General features: G+C 39.4%; 1 protein-coding gene and 1 pseudogene across 1 annotated transcript in view; both read left to right on the top strand.

The window, feature by feature from the left end:
• Nucleotides 1-1,952: 1,952 nt before the first annotated feature.
• Nucleotides 1,953-27,242, top strand: part of RHOJ (ras homolog family member J) — a 73,980-nt gene continuing 48,690 nt past the window's right edge. The window contains exon 1 of the mRNA XM_054567462.1: nt 1,953-2,596. Coding sequence (XP_054423437.1) covers nt 2,347-2,596 — 250 coding nt within the window. The 5' untranslated portion in view covers nt 1,953-2,346. The remainder of the gene's footprint in view (nt 2,597-27,242) is intronic.
• On the top strand, nt 19,528-19,654 carry LOC129066105 (uncharacterized; annotated as a pseudogene).

The raw sequence follows: 27,242 nt of genomic DNA, 5'->3' as shown, positions 1-27,242 counted from the left end.
ATTTTACGCAGAGTGGTCTTGTTCATCTTCAGGAAGGAGTTACAACACTGTCAGTCACTCCTCCACCTGCACAGAAATACGTGGCTGCTACTTACACACGTGAGCCTATTTTCTAGCAGAAACATCTAAGTTTTCAAATTGCAGTCTCTTTACCACATATTCCAGATGTTCCAAGTAGGCTAGATGAAACGTAATTATATGAATCCCATGTAGTTACGGGTGCCTTCAAATGCTTCAGAATGGCACAAAGCGTAAACAATTCAACTTTTGCACAGTAACTCAACCTCAACTAAATGAGCTCTGGTTTTCTAAACCATATCTAATCGATTCAGGCTGTTCGCCAATATTTAGTTCTCTCCGTCCTGGCACATGGTAGGATTATCCTTCCGCCCCTGTTATACCTAGCAAGGGTATGTGACTTGCTTTGAAGCGAATGACAGCAGTGCCACCTCCTGAAGGAAGCCTTGAAAGCCAACGGCATCTCACCACATCAGTCTCTTCCTCTGCCACAGGGATTGTCAATGTTCTCAATGTGGCTGCTCCACCAGTCTAGACCCCAGAATGAAGGTGATGAAAATACACAAGACAGATACATAAGCAAGAAATACACATTATTCTATATCATAGAGCCCTCGGAGTCGTTTGTTACGGTAACATAACCTACCTAGTAGATACACAATAACCTGACTGAAACACCAACCCCTCATAGGAAAGATACCGGGACATTAAGTACTCTGGCAAATGTTCCTATGATCAAAACAGAAGAATCTGGGGTTGTATCTTCTGTATTATACAGTAGCATATATACGTGGATATAGAGAGAGACTTCTGTCCCACTCTCTCCACGATATTAATAAATAAATAAATAAATAAATAAATAAATCCTCAAATCAATTGGATAATAGTCTGAATATTTAAAAAATCAGTGCTCAAAAATCGCAGAGACACAGAGTTCCCCCAGCAAAAAGGGGCTTGACCCATTCGTCAAAGTCATTCGCAGAGTTCCACTTCTTTTTTAAGATCAAGTATATTAAACGAATGCAGAGCTTCAAAAGGGCTTCATTTTGAGTGATCCAAGAGACAAATAAATTAGCTGCCAATGGCTCCTTTGTAACTGAAGAGGGCCAGGCTGACCCAAGGGGATGGGACTAAATCAAGAAGGAAACCGTCCAAGTAAAAGCAGCATTTGGGGACCTGAAACAAACCAATAAAGCCGTCTCACACACTCATGTCCAAGAGGAAGGGTGGGCCAAGCACATGTGTGTGTTTACTCACTAATAAGAAGATGCAAATGTCCCACACCTGACTGATTTCTTATGTGCTACGACCATAAAAATGGTTGTCTGAAATACACATTTGTTTGAGCACCATGCTCAATTGTGGCAACTTATTAACTTGATCACAGCACTACACTTATGATCTACATTTCCCTTTGAAACAATGTGACTCTGGAAGGTTTTTTATCCCCTTATTGCAGGGAGGAATTGCTTACGGTTTCTCATTCAAGTACGTGAAGAACTCTCCGTTTTTAATTTTCTGGCAGAGCTTTTAAGTGATGACTGAGTGAGGGGTGATGTCATATGTTATCCTATAACGGCTGGTGTGGCTCTCCCTGCTCCCTTGAAGCATTCCCCTGTTTCTGTGGCAGACAGTGCTCCCCAGTTTCCATCCTTTCGTCAGCCTCTTCCCAGCCAGCCACAGGCAAACAGCCTCCCAGTAGTGGACGAAACAGGAAGTCTGACAGCTTGAGTCTGCAGTGGGACCCCTAGTGTTTTCCCACTCCATGTCCTGGCAGCGTTCCCCAGAAGTACAAACACACGCACACAGAGCTCCCATTGTTACAGCCTTCCCCAGCCCACTGATCCTAATATGGAATGCAGCAGGAAACCCATGATTTCCTGACACTCGGCAAGCTGGAGGAAGCAAGGGGAAAACTCCATTAAAAAGCCCAGCTTTCCTCCATGTTAGATGTGAAGTGGAAAATCGGGGAGATTCGGCAAAATTCCACCGTGTCTTCAGCCAGGCTGGAGAGGGGGAGAGCAGAATGAAACCCTCAGGCTGTTGAGATTTCCAGACTTCCAGGAAGTCCCTCGAACTCAGTGAAAATGAGGGTTTCTGCACTGAATCTGACAGGAAAAAGGGACAGACCCTTTTCCTAATTCTCGTGTGTGTGTGTGTGTGTGTGTGTGTGTGTGTGTGTGTGTGTGTGTGTGTGTGTGTCACCTTTCTTTACCAGCATGGGAAGCGAGAGGGCACTTGCCAGCTGCCTCAGACAAGTCTGCACGGTCCCAGGTACCCAAAGTGAGGCAGAGTGATCTCCGCCCGGCTCTGGCTTCCCGCCGCCTCATGGGTTTGGGGAGAAGCGGGAGACTCAGCACCAGCAGCAGCCGCCCTGTCCCAGCAGCTGGAGCCGCAAGGATGAACTGCAAGGAGGGCAATGACAGCAGCTGCGGCTGCAGTGGCAGCGAGGAGAAGAAGATGCTGAAGTGTGTGGTGGTGGGGGACGGCGCCGTGGGGAAAACCTGCCTGCTGATGAGCTACGCCAATGACGCCTTCCCAGAGGAGTATGTGCCCACTGTGTTTGACCACTATGCAGGTAAGAAAAGGCGCAGACCCGTCCCTGCACACGGGGTGGGGAGTGATGTCCGGGGTGACACCCCAACTGCACAGGGGACTGGCCGATCGATCTCTAATGTCAGTATTGGGTGCGGGCCTGGCAAGACCCAGGGAGCTTAGCGTAACATACCACCAAGGACTTCGCTGCAATTATCAGGAGAAAAATTTGTACACGAACCTGTAGTGTAACACTTTTTCCACCCCCTAAAATCAAATGAATAATACGGGGTAAATACCCTGAAATGTCCTCTAGGCTTTAGGGCCAGAGATTCTGCTCCACATGTGCCTGAGATTCATCAACTCTTTATTGTGAACATTTTAAAATGTAGTGTAATTGCATCACAGTTGGTTTTTTACAAAAAGAACATCACCACACAGCTGGTGAAAGAAGTGTTCTTGCCGCTTTTCCTACACTCATGCCATTCATGAGTGAAAATGCTGAGATTAATAAACATTCAAACTTTCCTTTTTCTATAACAATTGGTTCTGTACCACTGTACTTTGATTTTCCTGGGGTTGTGGGCAGGAGGAAAGTATTAAAAGAGTTTAAATATCTATTAGGCAATCTGTATCTTGATGGAAAAGAAATATTTTAAATTGATAGGTTTTAAAAAGTAAAAATAAAGATAAAAATAAAATTGGAAACATTTTAAAGTATGTCCCCAAAGGACAAAATTGGGGTTAAAATATTTTAAAGTATGGTAGTTAATATAACATAGTCATAAATTAATTCTTTCAGGTATATATATATATATTTTTTTAAGTGTTCGAAAACTTGTAGTGTGATAGCTTATCAGGGTGAGACCTTATCTAAATTTTTCCATTTTACCCTTCTTTTTTCTCTTAATTTCCAAAACAGATCTTATTAAATTTCTTAAAGGCAAGTTCATGAAATTCTTCAGAAGTTTACAATAGCTCAGATTTTGTAACTTTTTTAACACAGTGATCAGCTTGGTGAGTTATCAGAGAGGAGGTTTTGTAAGAGGAAAATTTCCCTCACCTTGGCTCCGGGTCAGACTCTGCAAAGGGGAAATGGCCCACAGGAAACCTGTGTGTGTGTTGGCTTTGGTGTGTGGCCATGTGAAATCCTCTTTCTGCAGGAAGTAGCTTCTTTTCCAGAGCTAAACAATCACCTAAGTCCCTTCCTCCTCCTCCATTTACATGAGTTATGACAATATTACAGAGCAGACAGGAGAGAACCATAGTATCAATTTCCCGGCAGGTTTTTCTATATTTGTAGAAATTAAGAGCAAATTGGAATGTTGGCTCCTTTATGTTTTTCTAATAATATGACTATGCCTGGGGAAAAATATTTTAATGAGAACAGAATAAAGAGAACAGGTAGGCTTTCACTTTGAGGGGGAAAAAATGGAATATGAAATTGGGGGTCTGCAACTTAAGGAGGTTATTAGGATAGTTGACCTGTAAATGTTTTAGCAAAGGTTATTTATTCTACACTTTCTTGCTGCCAAAAAAAGGAAAACTGGCTGATACCAAATTTCAAAAACTTGTAGATCACAGATGGAACCCCAAATCTACTGAAGGGAGAGGTTTCAGTGCTTTTGAAAGTTATGTATCCCATCCCCATCTACTGGGTGAGCCAATTACGGTGTGTGTCACAAAGAGAATAAATCGTCTCTACAGATAAAGTCAGCCTATTAGGAAAAAAATGAGAAATTAAGCACCACTAGGGCCAAATTATTTCATACTTCAATTGCGTACATGTTTATTGTTATTTGAGCATCAGAGCATCTTAAAGAATGAGTACTCAATTTTATCTCTCAGGAAATCACAGCTACTACACCCAAAGCAATAATTTGCACATAGTAGGCATTGCCAACATCACTGCTTCGATTTATACCTTGTATCTTTTTAAGTACGCCATCTTTTCATGTGTTTTCACTTAGGTCCTAGGGGAAATGAAGACATGAGCCACATACACAGAGTATAGCAATGAAGTGAACATTTCCATCAATGAAGGGATCTCCTCCATCACAGAGACTCTAGTTCCTTTTACCACCATCCTCTAAATGTACGAGCTAAATTTTTATACAGTCAAGTGAAAATCTACAGCCCATTGTAAAAAATCTAATGCTCTCTTCTCCATGTGGAGAAGTAACAAGTATTCAGTACCTGGGTCCTACCAGACTATTCTGAAATCACAGGCTACACGCAACTGGTTTACTGAGTCTTTGGAAAATTGTAGCTCAAGCTAAAGAGAGGCTGTCCCTTAAAGATGTTTCTCTAATAGATGTTCGTCCCAGGAAGGTAGAGATGTAATAGTCAGGATGGAAGTACAACATACTGCTCAAAATAATATGCTGTAAAGCCAGACAGCCCAGTTCTAGTACTGGTTTTGCCATTACTGTGTGGCCTTGAGTAAGTTACTTAACCTCTCTGTGACTCAATTATCACAATAGGAATAAGAGAGAAAACAAAGGTATTAGTATTATTATAGTTATATAATAATACTATATAATAGTATTAATAGTAATAATAATATACAGTATATTAGTATATTATAGTTATGTATATTAACTATAATTTACGTAATAATTGATAAATACATCTATATGGAGTTATAGTACCTGCATATTTGCTTAGGAAAAGAAATATTGGTTTTGCATGAGTGATTATAAAAAAATCAACAAACAACTAAAAAATCTTTTTTAAGTTTTATTAATCTTGATGATTTTCCCCTCTTCTCACCTGCCAGGATCTGAAAGCACATCTCTTTCGTGTAGCTTCCCTTGACTCTCCAAGGGAAGAGGTCCTGCTCCACCTTCAACCCTCCCCAGAAATTAGTTACCATTTCTAGCACACAATTTCCATTACTGGGTAGCAATTTATGTTTCCTTATTTTCCCATGCTCACTGTGTCCTGAGCTCCTGAGGAAAAAGGATATGTATTGCTCAATCCAGGGTTCAGTTCTCAGCCCTCCTTTTACTTTCTCTTGGAGGCTTTTTGTATTACTCCCCTTGAAACGTTTTCTTTACTTGGTTCCAGAGACACCACATTCTCCTGGTTTTTATTCCGCTCACTGGCAAATCTCCCCCCATCTCCTCTGCTGTTATCTCCCTCTGTCCCAGCCACTAAAGGTTGGCGCACCTCAGTGCTCAGCCCCTTGGCCCTCTTCTACTCATGCCCTGGTCGATCATATCTTGTCTCATGACTTTAAATATTATCTATACATTGATGGCTCCCAAATGTGTACCTTTCATCTGGATATCTAATAGGCATCTCAAACTTAACCTGCCCAAAACAGAACTTTCTAATTCCCCCAACCAATTCCCCTAGTCTTCCCCACTGAGGTACATGAACCCAGTTGCTCAAAGCAAAAAAAGAAAAAAGAAAAACTGGTGTTCTCCTTAAGTTCTTTCTTCCTTTGACAACACCCCCTCCCTTTCCATCCAACCTACTGCCAATCAGCTCCACATTCAAACCACATCTCAAACCTGACTACCTCTCCCCACATCCATTGCTTCACTCTTGTCCAATCCACCATCATTTCACATCCAAACTACTGTCATCACCTCCAGATTCCCTGCTTCTAATCTTGCCCCCTATAGTCAGTTCACATGACTGGCAGAGGGCCGATCCACGGCCCCCAATTCTCCAATCCCCTAACAGTCAGACCCCATTAGTTGTCATAGTCTATAAAGTACTCCATGACCTCACCCCTGTTATCTCTCCAACCTTGTCTCCTCACTCTCCACTCCAGTATTTCTGTCCTAGCCACACCAGCCATCTTGATATTCTCCAAACATATGCAATTCCTTCCTCCCTTGAAGACTGTATTTGCTCTTCCTCCAGCCTCACACCATTTCTCCAGATCCTCCTCAGCGTCAATTGATCAAGCTATTTAACAAATTTACATACATGCAGAGTCATTCTCTAAACTCTTATCCTGCTATACCGTTTTTTCATAACATTTCACACTACCTGGCATTATGCTTCTATTTATTTTCTTACCATTTTTATCCACACTAAAATATAAACTCCATAAGGGCAATGACTTTGTCTTGTTCACTGTTCTATCTGTCCCCACCTTCTAAAACAGAGCCCAACATAGACTCTCAATAGATAGCCATCGTATAAATGAATTAGTATGTTTTAATAATCTTAGGTCCTCCAGTGTTGAGACAATTTCTGGTCCATTAAAACTTTGATGAATAGCCCTGTCTGGCATGGCTCAGTGAATTGAGCACCAGCCTGCAGACCAAAGGGTCACTGGTTCAATTCCCAGTCAGGACACACACCTGGGTTGTGGGCCAGGTCCTCAGTAGGGGACGCTCAAGAGGCAACCACACATTGGTGTTTCTCTCCCTCTCTTTCTCCCTCCCTTCCCATCTCTCTAAAAATAAATAAAATCATTTAAAAAATAAAATAAAGTAAAACTTTGATGAATAAATGAAAAAATTGTTGGTTTAGTAGGTATCTCTTTAGGAATGAACATATAAAAATATTTAATACATGTATTATAATTTTGATCTACTTTGTTCACATGTTAAATAATTATTTTAATCTCTACCAGAACTGTAATACATCATTGAGTTTTCTTGACCTAAGTGGCCAATATCAAATCTATCAAATATGTAACTCTAATGTGTAAATTTCATTTGGTAACAAATGAGATGTACTCAAATTCCTCCACATATCCAAAACCCTGCCTAAATTTTGGGTGGCACACTCAAACACTTAGTTCTTACATAAAGAGCATATTCCAGAGCAGCCCCACGTTCAACTAAATGCTAGGACTAAAAATGGGGGGCAGAAGGATGGTGGTAGAAAGGGCCACTTAGGCTTTTTACAAGTGTCCCTAAGAAATATCTCTGGGCCCTGCTTTCTACTCTCCAGAAAGACTGAAGATGTCCTAACAACCGTCAGAGCCTTCGCAGCCTACCATGGAACAACCACATATTTTCTCCCTTCCTATCTTTATCCTGTCTTTAGATTTGAGTTTTGTAGCAGACCCTTCACTGAGAAAGTACTGTCAATTAATATTTCACACGACATGACAACAAAAGGGCAGCACTTCCATTCTGAGTTCATTCAGACTGCACCCTGCGTTAGACCACATCAGTGGTTGGTATGTTCATGTGTATGGGTATGTGAAATAACCCCACTCATGTGAAACCTGGGCAGGATGTACCTCATGCACCATTTCCATCACCCTCAGAATTAGAGATGAGTTTGTCTGCAGTTCTTTCTTCTGTCACTCACCCTTCCTAGAGCTTGTTGAGACCACCTGTGTTTGGAAATTCATTTTAAGTCACTATGTGCAAACTCAGGCTGCCTATGCAGGAAATTAACACAATTCATGGAAAGGGGGTGAAACTAGTTGCTCTATCAACTGAGTGACACAAAAGGAAGTTTTCGCAGAGAGCTTAAAGTCAATTCTAACTTTTTCCACCTAATTAAATGGCGATTGGTACAGGTAGACTCAACCCACAACCTTAATGGCCAGAGCAGAGAGGGAGTCCAATCCACAGGGGAAGAAAATAACATAAAACAATAAAAAGTGAACAAAAACAAAGCTCCAGGCCTATAAAGGGTTATGACACAGTTCTGTCCATTTTGGAATATTTACTCAATAGTCTCTCTTTTGTTCTGTCTCTGAACACCTGAGAGTCTCTGAAGAATGGATGAGATTCATTTTTTTTGTAAGCCAAAAGGAAACCCAAAACAACTCTCATGAGACTGTGAAATAGAACACCAGGATTTTAACTTGAGACAAAAATATAAAAGAAGTTTGTGAAAGAGGAGACAAGAATGGGCCAGGGGAATCATTCGCTTTGCTCCTTCTAAATGCAGTAATGCAGAAAATCCAGACTCATAGATATCCAACCTCCCAGATCTCTTTTTTGAGGCAGTGTGGTGTGCGTCTAATGCTTTCTCTGGATTCTGGGAGGCTACACCAAAGGTACAGTGGCAGGAATTACACGGCTAGTTCCTTCCACAGACTACACTGCACCATACATGAGACCAATCAAGTTCAGAGACTCCAGGGGTAGAAAGCACACTCAGAAAGCAAAAAGTACACCACTGAGGTAATAAGTTGTGACCTTCTTCTCTTAGAAGTAAAAAAGAATAAAAAAGGAAAAAAAGAAAATTAAGTATCTGTGACCAGAGTAGCCCAAGGAAAGCCACGCTCCCAGGTTAGAAACTGCATCTGCAGTTCGTAACCCTCCTACCTCCCCCTTTAGCTGGCCACAAACCAAGGACTGCGACTGATTCAGGCCACAGGAGACAGCTCCTGGTGACCAAGGCTCAGAGTTCCATACAGCCTGCCTCCCTTCACTGTCTGGGCTAGGAAATGCTTCATAAATTTTACTACTTAACTGCCCATTTAGGTTGGGCTTCAGGTAAATAGTATTTTGTTTGTGTAATAACTCTCTCAAAATCTGCCATCTCTTTCTCTTCTTGTGAATCAAACAGCAAATTTGGCTCAGAGAGGGTTCAGTACAGTGGGTGTCCGTTTTTGGATAGAGGCAGCCTGGTCTACAAAGGCAGCTTGGAGGGGACAACAAACATAAGGCGTCTCAGGAAAGGACAGGGAAGAAAATGTGACACTGTCTCCCTCATCAACATGAGCACAAGATCACAAGGATGTATGGACACCCTACCGTCTGTGAAAGGACACAGGTTCTCATAAGGTGGAAAACTTACTTTCCCATAAACAAAAATCCACGCCACCCCTTGGGTTAGTTTGCAGAATCCAAACAGTTAATTTTCCGGGTGTAACACAGTCAGCATAAAGCCCATCATGAATTCAGTAGAGACCATCTGTGAGTCACAGAGTGGCCTGGGGTCACTGCTGAATACTCTGAACTTCTTGGATGTGTACAATTTTCACGAAACAAAAAGAGCTGATTCATGTGTGAATTCACTCAGCATTTTGCCTTGGTTCACAATACAGCTTTTGTTTAGGGTGTTCTTCATTCCCAATCTCATTATGTGGTAGTATTAATTATGACACTCAAATACAACAAGAATATGTATTAACAACAATAACAACAGCTATACACCTCCATAGCTTTTCAGGCGTATTAGTATTTTCATACATCAATTCATTGCCTCCTCACGATGATCCCATCGTGCTATTATTTTCCCAATTTTACTAATGAGGAAATTAAGACACAAAGATATTTTCTAATTTTCCCAAGGGTAGGTACCCTTCCCAATGAGAAAGTGAAGGTCATGAAATAGTAAACAAACAGTTAAGCAGTGTATAGGTTTTAGCTAATAACAATCACGAAGCCAGTGTTAGCTAGGGTACACTAATCTGCTATAACACACAGACCCAACCATGTAAGGGGTTAACACTATGGCAGTGTGTTCCTTGCTAATGTTATGGTCCTAGGCAGGTATCAAGTCAGTGGGGCTGCTTTCCTCCACATGGTCATTTAGGGACTGGGGCTCCTTCCGCCTTATGACCCTGCCGTCCCCAACGATCTCACAGTTACCTGCATCCAACCAGCCTAATGAGAAAGAACATGGAGAAATGTGAGTGGAACATTTTATGGGCCAGGTCTGGAAATGACAGACATCATTTCTAGTCATACTCCATAGGCAATAACTTAATGACAAGGCCACTCTAAGCAAGGCTGGGAAATAAAGCCCACCCACATGGCCAAAAGAGGGAAGAATGGATTTTGATAGAAACTAGCCATCTCTGTCTGCATCAGACTCTCCAGCCACCGAATATCCTTACACACTTTTTCCCACATGTAAAACCAATTCACCTTTTTTCCTAAGAGGAGCCGCCCAGGGTCCCATTCTGTCATTGAAGCAGGTCAAAGTCCCACATCGGCAGGTGGCACGTTGTCCTTTCCATTTGATGGAGATACGGCTCCTTGTGGTCCAACAGAAGACTAATTATCTGCCCTATGTGCACAATCACCCCTTGGACAGTGATGGAATGGGGATGGGATAACCACAGTATTCAAACCCCCTTCCAGAAAAGGGAAGAACGAGAGGCACCTGGCAATAACAGGCCCCTGGTGGCAAACACAGAGAGCGCCCTTCCCTGGCAGTGGGGGAAGTTTCTCTAATTGACCCTAATGCTGTTCTCTGGGAGGAACCCCTTCCTCCATCATTGCCGACTTTCCCCGGCTAGGCTCTCAGGGAGGTTTTCCTTCCTCATCCATTATCCTCTAGGACTCACGTCTGAATTGCGCCTCAGAGAGAATGCCTTCCTTGGGGGCTGTGCAACTTCAGAGCCGGTTTCTTTCCTGTACAATTTGGGAGCTCAAGTGGTTTTTTATATAGTCACAAGCATATTTCATCCAAGCTTGAAGTTCCTTTGAAAATACAACTCTCTCCAAAACTTACCAGGCTTCTGGTAAGTTCCATGCGTCAGCAACCACATCCAAGACTGAAGTGTGCCTTTCCTCCCCATGTTCCTTAAACATGCTTCATCTGCCTGCTTCCTCTAGCTAAGTCAGCAGCAGCTACCTGGGGGCCACAGGAAGCGGTAGGCTTAGACGGAGGGCAATAGGCTGGATCTGATCTTGGACACAGAGAGGGGTCTCCTGTGTTAAGTGGGGAAATGAACATTTGTTGCTCAAAATCTTTCTTAATTCTATCTCCTATTTGTGGGATCCAAAAATAATCAATTTTCTAATTCTGTAAGGCCGTTAGTATGTGTTCTATCAACTTCTGCTTTAAAAACAACATATTCAGCTCTTTCCTGTAACACCCAGCTAAGCACGATAATAATTCTGGCGTTTCCCAGTCTTTTCTTTGAGTGCTGTAGACTCTGCAGGAACTAGGTTCACCTTCCTGGTTTCACAGACCAGTTTTGCAGAATATTTTTCCGCAGTACAACATAGATCTCTATCTTTCCAGCCTGTTCTGTTTTTTTGTTTGGTGTTTTATTTGTTTGTTGTTTGTTTTTCCCATCTACCACTTAATGGCTAAGCCAACGCTTTTTTAAGGTTTTTTAAATTATGGCAGCACATCAGATAAGATAGGATGTTGTAACAAACAGATTCAAATATACAGTGATTTAAACTATTAAAATTCTATTTATTAGAACCAGAGACATGGAAACATGGAACAGACTGATAACTACAGGAGGGGAGGAGGCGGGGATGGTGGAAGGAAGGGAAGGGATTAGTCAAAGAACACGTACGAATGACTCATGGATGTGGACAACAGAGAGGGGATTGACTGTGGGAGAGAGGGGTGGGCTGGCTGGAGTGCGGCAAAGGGGAAAAAAATTGGGACAACTGTAACAGAATAAAAAATTTAAAAAAAAGTAGAAATAAAAAGAATTCTATTTCTTGCCATATGACAAACGTAGAGCAAATGTTCATATTGGTGAGATGGTTCGTTCCATGTGGTCATTCATAGATCAGCTTTTTTCCATCTTGTGACTCTGCTCTTGCCTGGAACTTTGTAGCGCTCTGTCTCTAGACAGTGGAAAATGAAAGACTGTGAAGGAGAAAAGGCACGGAGTGGTGGGCGGGCCGGGTCCACAAGCAGCATGTATCAGCTCTGTTCACATTTCACTGGAGGGAAGTCAGACCCTTGGCCACACACAATTTTAAGAGAGGTTAACTATATGCCCAAAGAAAGAGTGAACAGATTTTTATAGATTTTACATTAAATACAATAGACCCACATAAACAATATAAACTGCCTTAAGCATCATATGTAGTTAGGTGTTTACTCAACTGCAAATGGCATGCCTGTATTTCTTAAGTTGGCCTGATCATCAGAAAAACCTGCTTGTTAAAAATGCAGATTCTTTGCTCCAAGCCAGGGCTGATATGCCAGACCTACTAAGAAAAAGAGCTGCAATATAAATTTCTACAAGTACCTCAGGCATTTCTGATCAGATGAAACCTATGAAACTCCCATTTTATAGGATTTTATAGGAAAACCATATGGATATCATAAGTTCACATAGTTTGATCTAATATAACTTAGCAAGTTCAGAAAACCCATCTTTATGTTATAGCAGGGCCTATAAATCAAGTTAACAGGAACAATTCTATAATCAACCATAATCAGTAAAAAGCAATTTAAAATATATACATATAATTTCTTGACTTGGTAGTTTCTAACAGGAGAAATTGTGTAAAACTGGAAGAGGCCTTCAGAGCTGCTCAAAAACAGCTAGCAAATTCCTAAATGAGGAATAAGAGTGTTTGCCAATAAGGTCTGTACCCATGGCTGGGGTCGAGGGAGACCCTGGAAGGAAGAGAATATACAAGGCTGAGAACCAGAAAGTGTTGGGAGAGGCCTGGTGCGAGGAAGAAAGAGAAGCCTCAGAGACTCAGGAGAGAGATAAACGGGAACTGTAAACCACAGCAGCAAGGAGACTAACCAGGCAAATGTGGGCGCACCAAGCATGCACTGCAGGGAGAAAAACCTCAGTCATGATTAGCAGAGCTTCGTAAGTATGAATGGCTGTTGGCTGACCCTGCGGTCTAGGAAACAATAATCAGCACGCCTGTAAGACCCCCGCAGGGGTCACTGAAGGAAATCAGAGAACACCTACTCTCTGAAGCAAAGGAGTCTTAAAAAACAGGAAAGAGCCTGGAATCCTTGGGGTGGTTTGGTACGTCTCTGCCTTGGACACTGTTATCGTTCTTCCATATCCATCCAGCTCTATGATTGTGAAATGAACAAAAACATCTGTTCCCCTTCTGCAAATCCCTCTGTTCTTCACGCTTTGGGGGGAAAAGGAGGAAAAAATACAAAAAACAAAATGGAAAGTCGCCTGAAATTCAGTTTCTGAGAGTCCAAAATGTTTCTACTTGGACTAGAATCTGGTTCCTGAAAGAGATAGCATGTAAATTATGAAAGAGGCAGAAATTTCGTAACTGGGACTCAGGCAACCTTATCTGAATAACCAATTGACAAGCACTCTTGCTAGTAGGGGCCAAGCCTTCCTTTGGAATCTCTTCAGCGATTTTAAAACAAATTAGAAAATCAGGGCTTAGAATGTGATTTTACTTATGAACAAGAGAGAAACAAGCTCTGTGTGGCAGAAGCAGAATGTACCATAATGGACAAAACCACAATGATTTTTATTAATAAAAATAGTAATTAGCTAATTATTTAATACGTGTTACTATTGCCATCTTTCTTGAGCCTCACATTATCTCCAGATAATAAGTATCTTTATTTTATAGACAAGAAAACTGAAACTCAAAGAGGTAACTTGTCAAACATCACATGGCCAAGTGGCAGAAGTAACATTCAACTCTCCCTGGTCCAAATGTTATCTTGTCAGTGAGGCCAGACCACCCTGATTAAACTGGGCTCCCTTTCAAAACCTGCTTATTTCCTCTGTAGTTACTATCTTGTCTATTTAATTGCCCATTGCTTGTCTTCCCCTAGAATGTACAGTTCATGAAGGCAAAGTTCTGTCTGGCTCATGATTCTTATATCCCCAATGCTTGGGAAAGAGCCACAACAGATACCCAGAAATGTCTACTGAATAAATGACTGACTAAATGAATGAACAAATGAACAAATGAAGACATCCAAGCATCTCAGAGTTTTAACCACTGCACTATACTGAAGTTAGCACCCTGTGTGAAGTGTCAGAATAATTCTCTATGTTGACTTTGACCCTCCCACGTCCTAAAAGAATATATCATTCTAAGCATCATGAACATACTTTCAGAAATACTGTATTAGCTTTGTTTAAAACAGATAAAACAATTTCATGTTTTTAGGAAAAACATTCCAAAAGATTTTGTGTCCAAGCCTTCCAAATTTCAAATTTGTGAATTCTGAGTAATTTAACCAGGCTTCTCTCCCCATCATATACTACAGGCAAAAAAAAAAAAAAAAGTAAATTCATAAAGTATGTATTGTATAATTTTTTTTTCAAATAATGAGATTAATTAAGAGGGAAAACAGGAAGTCAATAACCTCCTTAATGTATATCAGGTATAAACCTCTTAAGAATTATGAATGATGAATACAAATTGCAACTCATCCATTCACTAGAAAGTGGACTAAGTTTCAGCTGTTATGCTTGCAAGAAATTCAATGAACATGTTCATATATATTAATAATGGGAGCACTTTATACTTGTCAAAGTAAGAGTTGTTAGGAGAAAAATGGCCATGCTTTCTCTCCCCTCTGCTCATATTGGATTAGCTCGCACTATGAGTCCTAAATGCTGCTTTCCTCAACTAAAAGTAATTTCATATGACACTTGCAATAGTTCAAGATGATAAATAAAAGCCTTCAGAATTTTCAATAACAGGTTTTAACCAAACTTTTCAAAAAAGACAGAGAGTAAATGTTCAATATTAACTGTCAATATTAGGTACACACTTTGTTGTAGAGGTTTTACTCTATTCATTTAATTCATTTACCGTGCTAATAACTCTCCATACCATCCTCCCTTTTAGGTAAATTGAATCTATCAGGCTGAAAATCAAAGCCACTTCCTCTCACTCAAGTTCAACAAAGCTGGAGAAATCCTCATTATCATCCTCAGAGTAATGGCTTTTAATGTATTTGAAGACCAAGGAAATTTTCTTCCTTGCCATTCTCAGACAATAAATACATCCAGATGTTTCCACCTCCTGTTAAATATATTACTTGTTATTTCCCCATTTTTAGTGGGCAATTTTCATGAATTCAGTTCAAGTCAATCATAAACAAGTTATATTTCAAATCCATAACCAGCACTTTTCTAATTTTTTGGGGGGCGGATAGGAATGGGTAGGTTTAGCTCTAACAGGATATAGAAGTCTAGACTACATAATCTTTTTGATTACCACTATCTTATCTAGTACCCCACTGTTATTAGGAAAATAATGTGTTCTTAAGTTGACACATGTTTGGGCATTACAAAAACATGTTGGTCCCTGTGGTTACCATAGATCACTGTATTTTATAGTACTGAATACTCACGCTGCCATTGTAACAGATAAGCTAAACTTACAAGGATTTAGTATGTAGTAGACTACAAATCATTCTGACTGACTTTTATGTTTCACTCACTTCCCACCAGTTAACACATTAAAAGCTTCTTAAGAGCTGTGCACATTAGCCAAACATCCTACCTAGCAAGCTCACCAATTATCACAGATTGAATTCCAGTTTCACAAAAAGAAAAAGGTCCAGGGTAATCTAGAACTCAGTGGGTCTTTCTGGACACAGAAAGTAATCTCAGGTGCTGAGCTACAAACAAACCCTGAAGCATCTACAAGAGGTCATAATTTATCTTGGACCCTACTACAGTATCAACTAACCTTGCGTATAGTAATTTACACAGTAAAGGAGATTACTTCACATTGTCTCTATTTGTATTTGTGGGTCCTCAAGTCATTTCCAAAATTTTGACTGATATCCAAGTGTTAGAACTTACAGTGCTGGGGAGGCTGTGGAAGGGGTCAGGAATATAGGTTAATTGATGCATAGTCTTCAAAGGATCCACACAACATTTGGGAAAACCTTTTATTTGCTTCCATCGTAAAAGGAGCTGGCAAGTCCATCACTATTTTCCTTTCTGCCATTATCACTGCCTCGGCTTTCCCATCTCTTACCATGTCATGAGCAGTTTGGAAGCCTATCACCTGTGAAATGAGGAAGGGGATTTCTATTCCACTGACAGAGACACTTAGTTCCACTTCCACAGCCAATGTCTGGTTACTTTCACAAACCCTGCAATTAACTCCAAGCCCAGAGAAAAAGAGCACCAAGTACAGCAGTTTGAGGGTAAGAGGAATCAGCCCACAGAATGATCCACTTGGTCCATTAAAAATTGTTCACATTTTTCTATTTCTTTGTAAAAGAGCACTAACAACCTTTAAACAAAGTAACTGAAAATGGTGACTTCAGAAGATTTAATGCAGTTTTTTTTCCTTTTCATGGTTCTTAAAATCAATGATCTGCTATTGAAAGACATATGACAGATTAAAGAGCGAGTCTCACTAAAATTGTTTTTATTCTTATTTAGTCTTTTCATGTTCACTCACTTCTTTTTGTAAGAATCCTAAACTTGCTTTGGCGTGTGCATGAGTTTTCCCTCCCTCTGAGGTACCTTTATCTGGTGAACTCTACATGAAAGGGAGGCTCCTCTTCTAAAGAAAAGACAGTGATATATTAACTTGACAAGCAGCTCTGATTAGCCAAATTACATGCTAATACCACTTAAATGACATCCTTTATTAAGAAAAAATCTTAAGAAATATTTTAATGGTATATGTGAGAATCACAGAAATTCAGTTATGGTAATTACACTGTGATGTACAAGAAATGAGGAAGGCCTTAATATTTCTTCCTTGGTGAATTAATCAGTGATTCAGAAGGAATAATCCAAGTCTATCCCCAAGCGATGTCTATCAAATCTATGGAAAGAAAAAAAATAAGTAAAATTTTTCTCCGTGCTTCTTCAAGGAAATTCAAATCCTTGTACTTTACCCACTGGGATGCAAAAGGATCCTTTCTCCAGTACAATGATCCTCCTCTATTACTCTCCAAATTTCTGGGTTGTTGTTTTTTTTTCTTGTTTTACTATCAAGTCTCAGAAACAAGAAGATTGTTGTACCATAGGGATGAAGATTAGCAGAGGAAATACCCTGTCCCTAGAGTCTCTGATGAGGTAACTGCACTTCACTCCCCAAAAGAGGTGCTGTTTAAAAGCAGCATCTGCCTGGAGTCCTGTGCTGACTGGGCAGCACAGGCACGTAACACAAGACACCTGGGTATCCACAGAAAAGAGAGCTGCGTGCACTTCTGGGGGCAGGTGTGGCTGTGTGTGTGTGTGTGAGAGAGAGAGAGACAGAGAGACAGAGAGAGACAGACAGAGACAGAGAAACCCCAACTCTCTTGTGAGGAGGAAGAAGAAAGGATACACATGTATACTGATACATCCCTCAGGTATTTCCCTTACACAGCTCTGCTCTTCCAGGCTGGGGGCCAACCTCATCCCTACGAAAAGACTTCAACGTGTTTGGTTTGTTTTTAAGAGAAGGTGGTATTATCCATAAACACTCTTTAAAAGTTCCTATAGTTAAATCTTACACTTTACTTTTACTCTACCCTGAGTACCTCTAAAAATATCTTTTTGAGCAAACTTATCATGACTGTAACTCTAAAATGTAATTTTGCGTTGAAATCAGGTATCTAGAAAGTAAACTATCTTCTTGATAAAAATGCTGTGAGGTTCCCCAGGCCACTAATCTGTATTAGCCAAACATTCCTAAGAAATTACAAATTATATAATGTACATGAAAGTATTTTTGTGTGCTGGAAAACACTATCAAATGTTATTTTTTTCTTATCAGTAATAAATCGCTTTATTTATTAAATGCACTACAAGTGTAGAATGACATGAGATGTAATTAACCACAGGCACAGCAAAGGCATAAAACCAAGCATATCCTCTTTCCCAAGGACTGTGTCTCCAGAAATGCAGTTAATCTTTGTTTGTTGCTTCGCATGTGCCTAAACGGTATGGATTCGTGAGTGCCAGAAATAGGGCCCAGAACCAGAGGTCTCTGCTTCGTGCACTGTTGTGCTTCGTGCGCTGTTGTATTTCATGCACGCAGGCTGCTTGTTCCTTTTATGGGTGGAAATGACTCAGAACTGTTGGCATTATCTCGGCAGCAGATGTGGGGAGGGGTGTGGGGGTCTCCACCATCCAAATCATCCAGCTGCAGTACCAGAAAAATCATTTCTAATCAAGCATGTAAATCCATGTTTATTACCTTAAAAAGACTCACAAGAAGAACATTTGGATATTAAAACACTCTATTCTAAAGACATAATTGTAATTTTACTGTTCACTGTTGGTAATGTACTTCAAACAATTTATTGCCTAGTGGAAAATCCAGGTCTACTTTATACCAAATTCAGAGTAGTTAATAAGTTCAGTTAGTCCCTACTGGGATAGATCCAGAGTTGGTTGTTTGGAAGATTTTGTCTGCTTCTTTCCTGATTTCCCCAGCATTCTCTCACTTCTGAAGTTAGTGATCACCCTTATCACACACCCCCTCCCTGGGGGGCTCTTGCTAACTCTCAGCCTTGTCCCTCCTCAGCTCCTGAACCCCATCAAGAAAAAAGCATTTCCCCCAATTACTTCCAACTATCACTTAACTCTTATCACTTATACAATTATCATTTATACATTTCAAGCTATAGATGGAAGTTGAGGGAAGAGAAAAAGTTTCCCATGAGCAACATAAATTGCCTCTAGCTTTACAGGAGAGGGTTGTGTTTGTTACCAAAGATGATAAATAATTAATTTATAATAATCTCATCCCCGGTCCCATAAATACTGAAATCTTTCACCTCTTGAGCAATTTCAATGCTAAAATGTCTATTGAGAGTTTGTAAAAATCAATTTAATATTTTCACATTTACTTCTGTAAAATTAATATTATTTCATTGGGACTTCTGATATAACCATAATTGCATAAATCCCATTTTCTCCTCTTTCTGAAAACCATCCAAAATAAAAAATGGAAAACAAAAATACAAACTATATTTTCAGTAAAACCAGGACATATACTCCAAAACATTTTTAAAAGGGTGCCAAAAACAGCAGAATTCCTAGAAGAAATGGAGTAGAAAGATGTTGAGGAGACAGAACCTACTAGTAATAGGTATCGAAAACTGCCAACAAAAATATACTTTTTTTGAAGGAGGTGAGGAACCCACCTTCTCCAAAAAGAAAGGAAAAGAAAAGATCTATATCCCATATACATAAAAGAGTCCAGAAAAGAGAATAACCTGAAGGTGTTAGAAGCCTCCACAGACCTGGCTCAGCTTAGAGAACCTCATTAAGGACCTCATTAAGAATCAGATAAAGCCATGTGCAAGAGAGGTTTTCTTGCAAGTATTTAAGGATAGTTCAATATTAGGAAATCTATTCATAAAATTCATCTTATTAATATGTCTAATAATTCATCTTATGTCTAAGGAGAGAAGGCTTCTTGGCCTTTTGGCTAAGATCAAGTCTAGTATCCATTCTTATCAGTTTAATATGTCCAAAGAGAAAAGTAGTATGATCATCTTCATGGAGATTGAAAAATCATTATAATAATTAATCATTACAATTTTATTTAAATAACAAAATAGCTAATTGATGATATGATAGCCTCCGAAGGTGACCATTGTCAAATCTCTCCCTTCCCTCTATAAATATGTCACTCCATCCTCAAGAGATGAAGTTCATTGTCCAACCCTAGAATCTGGGCTGGACCTGTGACTCTCTCAATCAAGAGAATGAAGAGGAGCTGATCTTCTGGTACATTAAAGCCCAGGACTTCCTTTCTCTTAGAACCCAGCTGTCAACACTGTGAAGCCCAAGCCATATGGAAAAACCAAAATGAGAATTAAAACACTCTGGACAACAACCCCAGCTGAGCTCCCTGACAAGTCAACACACACTACCGCACGTAGAAGTGGGCCATCTTGGAAGCTCCAAGTCCCCAGAAGACTGCAGCCCTTGCTGACATATTGCAAAGTGAAAAAGATGCCCCGCCACACCCAGCCAACCCACAGAAACATGAGATAATGATCATTGTTTTAAGTCACTAAAGTTTGGTGTAGTTTCTCATGCAGCGACAGACCACTTAAACACATGGGCACTTTTTTTATATATCTCAGTCCAAAAGCAAGGATCCTATTTAAGTGGAAAGGCTAGAAATAGTTTCACAAAAGTCAGAAATAAGGCAAAGGTTCCCATATTACCGTTGTTATTTAACATTTTGTGTGAGGTACAAGATGACATATTTGGATAAAAGGAAAATATTAGCAGTACTAAAAAAAAGTTTACTCTCTCCTCCACTCATTCTGGTCTCTCTTCTGTCCCTTGTAAACAAATTCCCCTTTTAGAGATTTTGCTCTTGCTGATCCCGTTATCTGACATTATATCCCTAAGAGCCATATGACTGGCTTGCTCACTTCCTTTGGGGATCTGCTCAAATGTCACTCAATTAGCAAGGTCTTCCCAATCACTCCACATAATAATAAACTATTTCCACTTTTACTCCCTTGTTTTTCTGTAGAATTTACCATCACATAATATATTGCACACACATATGCATGCTCTTACAAAGCACATTTCTTTACCACCTGTTTATTAAGATGAAGGACTATATCTCTGATATTTAAAAGAATGCCTGGCACTCAATAAATAGCTTTTGACTAAATGCCTAAAGTTTACAAAGGTATAATGCTTTCACTTTTTAGTCATTTTTCTATCTTTGTTCTTTCTTAATTCCAACAATTGTTTCATATTCATCTCTACCTTTTCCCTCTGATTTTTTGAGTCCTTTATAATGGATATTAGAGCATACTTATAAAAAGTACAGAAAATTTGAACAGTTCCTAATTCAGTGAACCCAATCATCTTGCTGGGTAACTTTAATTACTGATAAAACAAATCAAAATTACTTTATTTATAATATGCTATACTTGAACTATTGTTTTTCCTGGTTGTGTGGGCAAAGAACTAGTCATGATTTTACAACATTTTATCTTATAATTACATTGTATAGCCATGGTAGGAAAGGATGCACACATATAGAGTAGTCAAGAGGATGTGCTTTGGATCAAATATACCCAAATTGGACACCCAGCTCTGTCCTTCAGTGGTAGTTTCATCTTGGCCTCACTTAAACTCTCTAAGCTATAGTTCCTTCATTTGTAAAGTGAGGATATAATGGAACTTATTTCATCAAGGATATATAAGGATTAAGTGAGCCAAAATGTCAATATATGCATCAGTGTTGAGTAATTGTCAGTGGTTTTTGCTTTTATTGTTGTCTTTGTCCATGTGGGAGAGGTACTTGATCCAACTTCTGTGTCCTTCTGTAATGTCTGATCTCATAAACTGTATTTTCCCTGACTACAGTCAGTTCCCCAACATCCAGGGAAGAGTACACAACCCAAAATGTCCATATATTAAACCAATATAGACTGCTGTTCATTAGTTTGGTTCCTAAGACACTGAAATGAGGGTAGGAGTTACAGAGCGTGCATATACGAAGATCTCTTTGTAAAGAGAACAGAAAGTCATGGTACGTGGTGGCTAGGGCACTGATGTGCCTGAGGCAGTGGAAAATGTGAAATGACTTCCTGGGGTCCCTTCTATACATACATTTTATTTTTCTTGGTAAAGCTTTCCCACGCTGTGGGTTTCATCAAATTATCTTCAACTAGAGAATCATTGCTGCCTCCCTCAAGTAAATTTGTACATTCTTGGGTATTTGGTCATACTTTCAACCTTTCTGGTACTTGAAAAGATTAGCCTTCATAAGCACTTACTAAATGTAAATTCAGGATAGGAAAAGCTGTCTCATTTCCCCGACCCTTTTCTATACTATCCTCTCAAGGAAGTCAGTCAGACAACAACAGGAGGGAGAAAGATACATTAGGGCTCCTGGGAAGTGGGCAACAAGGAAAAGAAACACAGTCTATTTCTTAGGGCCACTTCACTGGGTAACTGTTTAAGGAAGTTTGTCAAGGTATAAAGCTGGTTCACAGTTGCTCCCTGTGAGCTGCTCTTCACTGCAGTCTATATGACAGACAATAAATAAGACATGATTTCTGTAATTATAATAATTATAAAAATGACTATACTTTTCAAGTAGTGAGTCTTACCCAATTTGGCTGCATGATTAAACAGGAAACTCTCTCACAATGCAGTTTACCGCCCACCTATCTAAAAGATGTGGAAACCATAAGATTTTTGGTCCTCCCAAAAATTAAGAAAGAAATATTTTCATGGGTTTTCTTAATTCTTTAAATGGTGACGCCAGTAGCCAAAGGATAGGGTGAAGAAAATAGGAAGATTATGAAAAGCGGCACATAAAAAAGAAATGGGAAAGTTACCTCAGAATAAAAATAAATAGGGTGCTTTTTATTCTCTCTCAGTAGTCAAAAGCACGGCTTTGGAGCTCATATAAAGTAGGATATGAATAAGTCACTTGTTGCAAAATCCTGAGTTTTCTCACCTGCAAAAGAATTAAATATTTACCTCATGGATGTGTCGTAAGGAATAAATGAGCTAAGGTACCTAAAGCATCTAACAAGCATTTAATGCATGGGAATATTATAACATATTTTATGATAATGTAAAAGTGACATCGTTACTGAAAAACTACTTATTTATCTGACCTCTTATGCAGCTCTAAGCAACTGTACCTTCTCTGGAACTCTACAGTCTTCAGAGGGGAGAGACTCTCAAAGGGTTTCTCCATTTCTCAGTCCATTCCCAATTCCCCGGCTGTAATCACAAGCAAAAGTGAAGGCAGCAGCCAGTCACATACAACATATGGTGTGATTTTGTTTATATGAAATGTCCAGAATAGGCAAATCTATAGAGACAGAAAGTAGATTGGTGGTTTCCAGGGTGGGGGGAGGAGTAAATGGGGAGTGACTGTTAAAAGGTACAATGTTTCTTTTTGAAGTGATTAAAAAATAATTTAAAATTGATTGTGGTAATGGTTGTACAACTCTGTGATTATACTTAAGAAAACTATTGAACTGTACACTTTTTTTTCAATTGTTCACTTTAAATGGATGAAGCATATGGAATATGAATTATATCTCAGCTTTAAAAGCTGTAAAATATAATTGAGAACAGAAGAAAGTGAAGATATTAAAGTGATCTCTTTGTTTATAGAAGTCAAACTGAAACCAGAGAGTAGTTAATAACTGAAATAACATGAGGGAGATTTTTGTTTCTAACTCTTAGAAAAATTCATCAAAGTTCTCAGTTCCTGAATGCATATATGGAGTTCTATTTAACAGCTAAAGTTAACAACTGGCTAATAGGCCAAATCACCCTCCATTCTACCTGCCACTGATTTAGTCATTGTCTCTTCCCTAGATCATTGAAAGAACCTTTAACCAGCTTGTCTTCTCCCTTTCAATTCGTTCTCCACACCACAGCTAGAGAGGTTTTCCTGACAAAAATCCAAGAATGTCAATCCTCTACTCAATTGTTTGGTGATTCCCAGCCATTTTTAAAAGAGTTAAGAATCCCTAGAAAAGCTTAAAACACCTTCATTTTCTGTGTTGTGATTTCTCTTTTCAACCAGCACCCCCTGTGAACCTAAAATTGGGCCAAACTGAACTATGCATAGTCGCCAACTCGTGCTTCCGTGAGTGTACAGTCACTTGGCATGTCCAATAATCCTTGTTCACATGGAAAACTCCTATACCTACTATAAGACCCAGCATAAACTCCATCTTCTCCTTGCAACCTTCTCAATTTCCGCAAATGTCCCTCTTGATGATTCCTACCCTAGGTTTCCTTCACTCATCCATTTATTCAACACTTAATAAATATCAAGCACACGGCACCTTGTGGGGCCCTTTAGTACACCAAGTCTCACAGAATTACGACATGTCTATCTTCTTCCCTGGATTCTGATCCCTTGGGAAGAGGGATCATGTTCTATTGCTTATCTTTGCATCTGCATCCCCAATATACTGCTTGACACATTGTAGGTGGTTACAAATTCTTTGGACAAATGAAAAGAAAGAACCAAAGAGATTATCTGAATACTGTCAAGCCATCCTTCCTCTTCAAAATAAAAACATGTTATAAAAGAAGTATGTTTTATTGGTATTAGTAACAGTATTGCCAGCTTTATGGTTGTTCAGATTTAAAGTTATTGGCAATGTAATAAACAAACACATACATACACTTTCATATTTGAACATGCAAGGGTTTAGAACAAATGAAATGAGCCATTCAAATAAGGTGATTTTTCTTGCTTTTTTCCTAAAAATTGTGTCAACTTAGACATGTAGAAAGAAAGGCGAAGTTCCCTGTCCCCACAGCTCCCCAACTACTATACAAATAACCGGTCTCTGGAAGCCCAGCTGCCCTTGCAGGCTTGAAACTGGCATTCCTGGCCACCTGCTAAATGTATCCACTGAGGAATGATGACCTGGTAAAGAAATCAGTTCCCTTTCTTTTGATTGCAAAATATTTGAAAACCAGAAAACTTGGAAACATTGTGATCCCAAAATACTATTATGTTTCCTGCCAAATTTATTCTTTTTTATCTAAATCTCCCGGGGCTGCTATATTGTGAAAGCACTCACCACTCTGGTTACTATCTCTTTACTAATATACTAAACTAAGTTCTTACGCTGCTTCTTTTGTGATAAGGCAAATCAAAACTATTACTAGTTTCAGAATGTACTACTTTCCACAAGAAAACTGGCGTGAACTCTTAAAAAAAAAAAAAGCAGTATCTTAGGTAGGAAAAAAGTAGAGACCACTCTAGATTACATGCCATATTTTAACCTGATTGGGTCCTGATTTTAAAAAAATAAAATAAAAGAACATTTTGATATGAATTACTTTATATTCTATGAGGAAGTTAATGTTAACTTTCTTGGGTATAAGAGCAACATGGTGATTGTTTGGAGAATGCCCTTATTTTTAGGAGATGCTGCTAAAGTACTTAAGGGCACAATGTCACCATGTCTGCAATTCACCTTCCGATGGTTCAGGGGGAAAAAACTGTGTGCAGAGAGCGAGAGTGTGTGTGACCTAACATGAATACTGTTGAATCTAGGTGGGGAACAGAGAGTGTTCATTCTTTCAACTTTTCAGTATGTTTCAAATTTTCATCAACAAAAATTTGGATAAAATCCTCTTTAAAGGAAGTTGTTTTTTTTAATGAAAACTGTGCCCCATACTACAACACACACTTTCCCAAACTGAGGTGGTCACTGGGTATTTGTCGTTAAGTGTGTTGTTGAAGCAGATGCTACAGAGGGGGCTTGTTTCTGATGATTGTATCTGGACCTGTGTTTAAATTAGAAGATTAAATTCTCAAATCCTACTCTAGAACCTACCAAAAGACTTGAGCTTGGAATTTGTTCACACAGAAAGGAATTCTCAAAATGCAAATTTATTACATTGTTTAAAAATATCCTTGTTTTGCTTAAATAGTTTCCCAAGAGAAGAGTGTGCATATGAGACACATGAAAGAAATTTCCCTTCATAAATACATTTCTTCATTATTGCAACATTTTAAGAGCTAAACACAGCACTCACAGAGTTTAAATTGTTTCTGCCTTTTTCCACACACATCAAATCTCCCCTTTGGCATCGTTTCTCCTTACTGAGAGTCCAGAGAGTCTCTTAAATGGCCAACAAGTTCCAAGAGAGACTGCAGGTATATAATAGACGATGCAAGTTTCATTAATCATGTGACATAGTACCTTTGCTCTAACAAAATCTTGTCAACAAAACTTGCTACGTGAACGAGCTGTGGTGGTAAATGACTCAGCTGAATGCCTTTTGGGATAGTTTTTTCCAAGTCCACATGTGGCATGGAATGTTTTCTAGTGGCCAAAAAGCAGTGAAGGGTCCAGAACTCTCTCTTTGTAGAAGGAAATTTGAAACACACGCACACACTCACAGTAGGAAACTTTATTTCAATGAACACTGAGTAGACAAAAGATGGTGTTTCATGAGATGTAGTTTGCCTATAGAAATAAGAGGAAATATGAGCAAGAGAAAAAAATCAGAATCTCTCTATTGTTAAGAAAGAGCTTGGCGCTAGCAGGAAACAAGATGACATAACCTCGAAAGTATGATCTGACAAAACATTAACCAACTCAGTTTATCTCATGAGAAAAAAACTTTAAAACTTAAAAAGAAAAATTTCTTTTATTTTCCAAAGTACTCTCCACAAACAGTATGAATGTCAGGCCCATACGAGTTCCCGGAAATTTTTCATTTTAAACATTAAAACATATCTGCTCTTAAGAGTCATTATTACTTCTTAAATTTTCCTGGTTTCCCTTCTAGACCAACAGCAAGAGAGTTGTGTCTGACATGGCATTCAATCAGTGATCAATTAATCAAAACTCCAGTTACAAGCTTGTTAAGTTTCAGCTTAATCTAGCTCCAAAGGGCAATGTCTTGGTCAGTTGTCCAAGTGCATCCAACTATGGTAAAAACAAGAGAAATAACTGAGAAAGGCTGATGAAAATGATTCATTTTGTGAATCAGCTTTTATTAGGAACTACTGCATCTGAAGGTTAGGCTGAATAATTGATGTGTATCACCGGACCATCTCTCTCATACCTGGTCCGGGTAGCACACAGCACAGTAAGATCCAGGGATTTTTCACAATCTTCTCATTCTTTAGCAAGTATAACTTAGGTGTGAAAGGAATTTTCCTTGCCGTGGAAGCCTGGCTCTTCGCCCACCCTGCTCCGTCCTGGTAGCTGTATAGCTGCCAGCGCTGGCAAGCTGCAGGCTACATTCAACAACACATTTTACACTCACTCTGGATGGGTCCACCTCTTGGACTTGGTTTCCACCAGCAGGAGATCATGTCTTCACAAATCTTTCATGTAGGGAAGATTTTTTTCCTTGATACTTCATAAGACATGAGAAAAAAATGCAGAATTCATGTATATTTAGAAAGCTGAAGTCCAGTCCATCTTAGAAGTGTTTTAAAGGTAACTCCAATATTTTGCTTCTTTATCTATCTGTTTGTTTTCCTCAGGCATAGCAAAAGCACAGTTCAGACCAGACCACTTTTAGAAAGCTACAGGTGTAAACTGAGCTTCACAAAATCAGGACCAGGGCAAGTCTTGAGCTGTGTACTTTGTCCTGCTTAGAATGATAACACAATCATCCTGGAGTTTATGGA

The sequence above is a fragment of the Pteronotus mesoamericanus genome, unplaced genomic scaffold (genome assembly GCF_021234165.1).
Source record: "Pteronotus mesoamericanus isolate MK-2021 breed Mesoamerican mustached bat unplaced genomic scaffold, CSHL_Meso_final contig_182, whole genome shotgun sequence".
Classification (NCBI taxonomy): domain Eukaryota; kingdom Metazoa; phylum Chordata; class Mammalia; order Chiroptera; family Mormoopidae; genus Pteronotus; species Pteronotus mesoamericanus.
The sequence above is the reverse complement of the archived record's forward strand: the minus strand, read 5'-3'. Positions and strand labels throughout refer to the sequence as shown.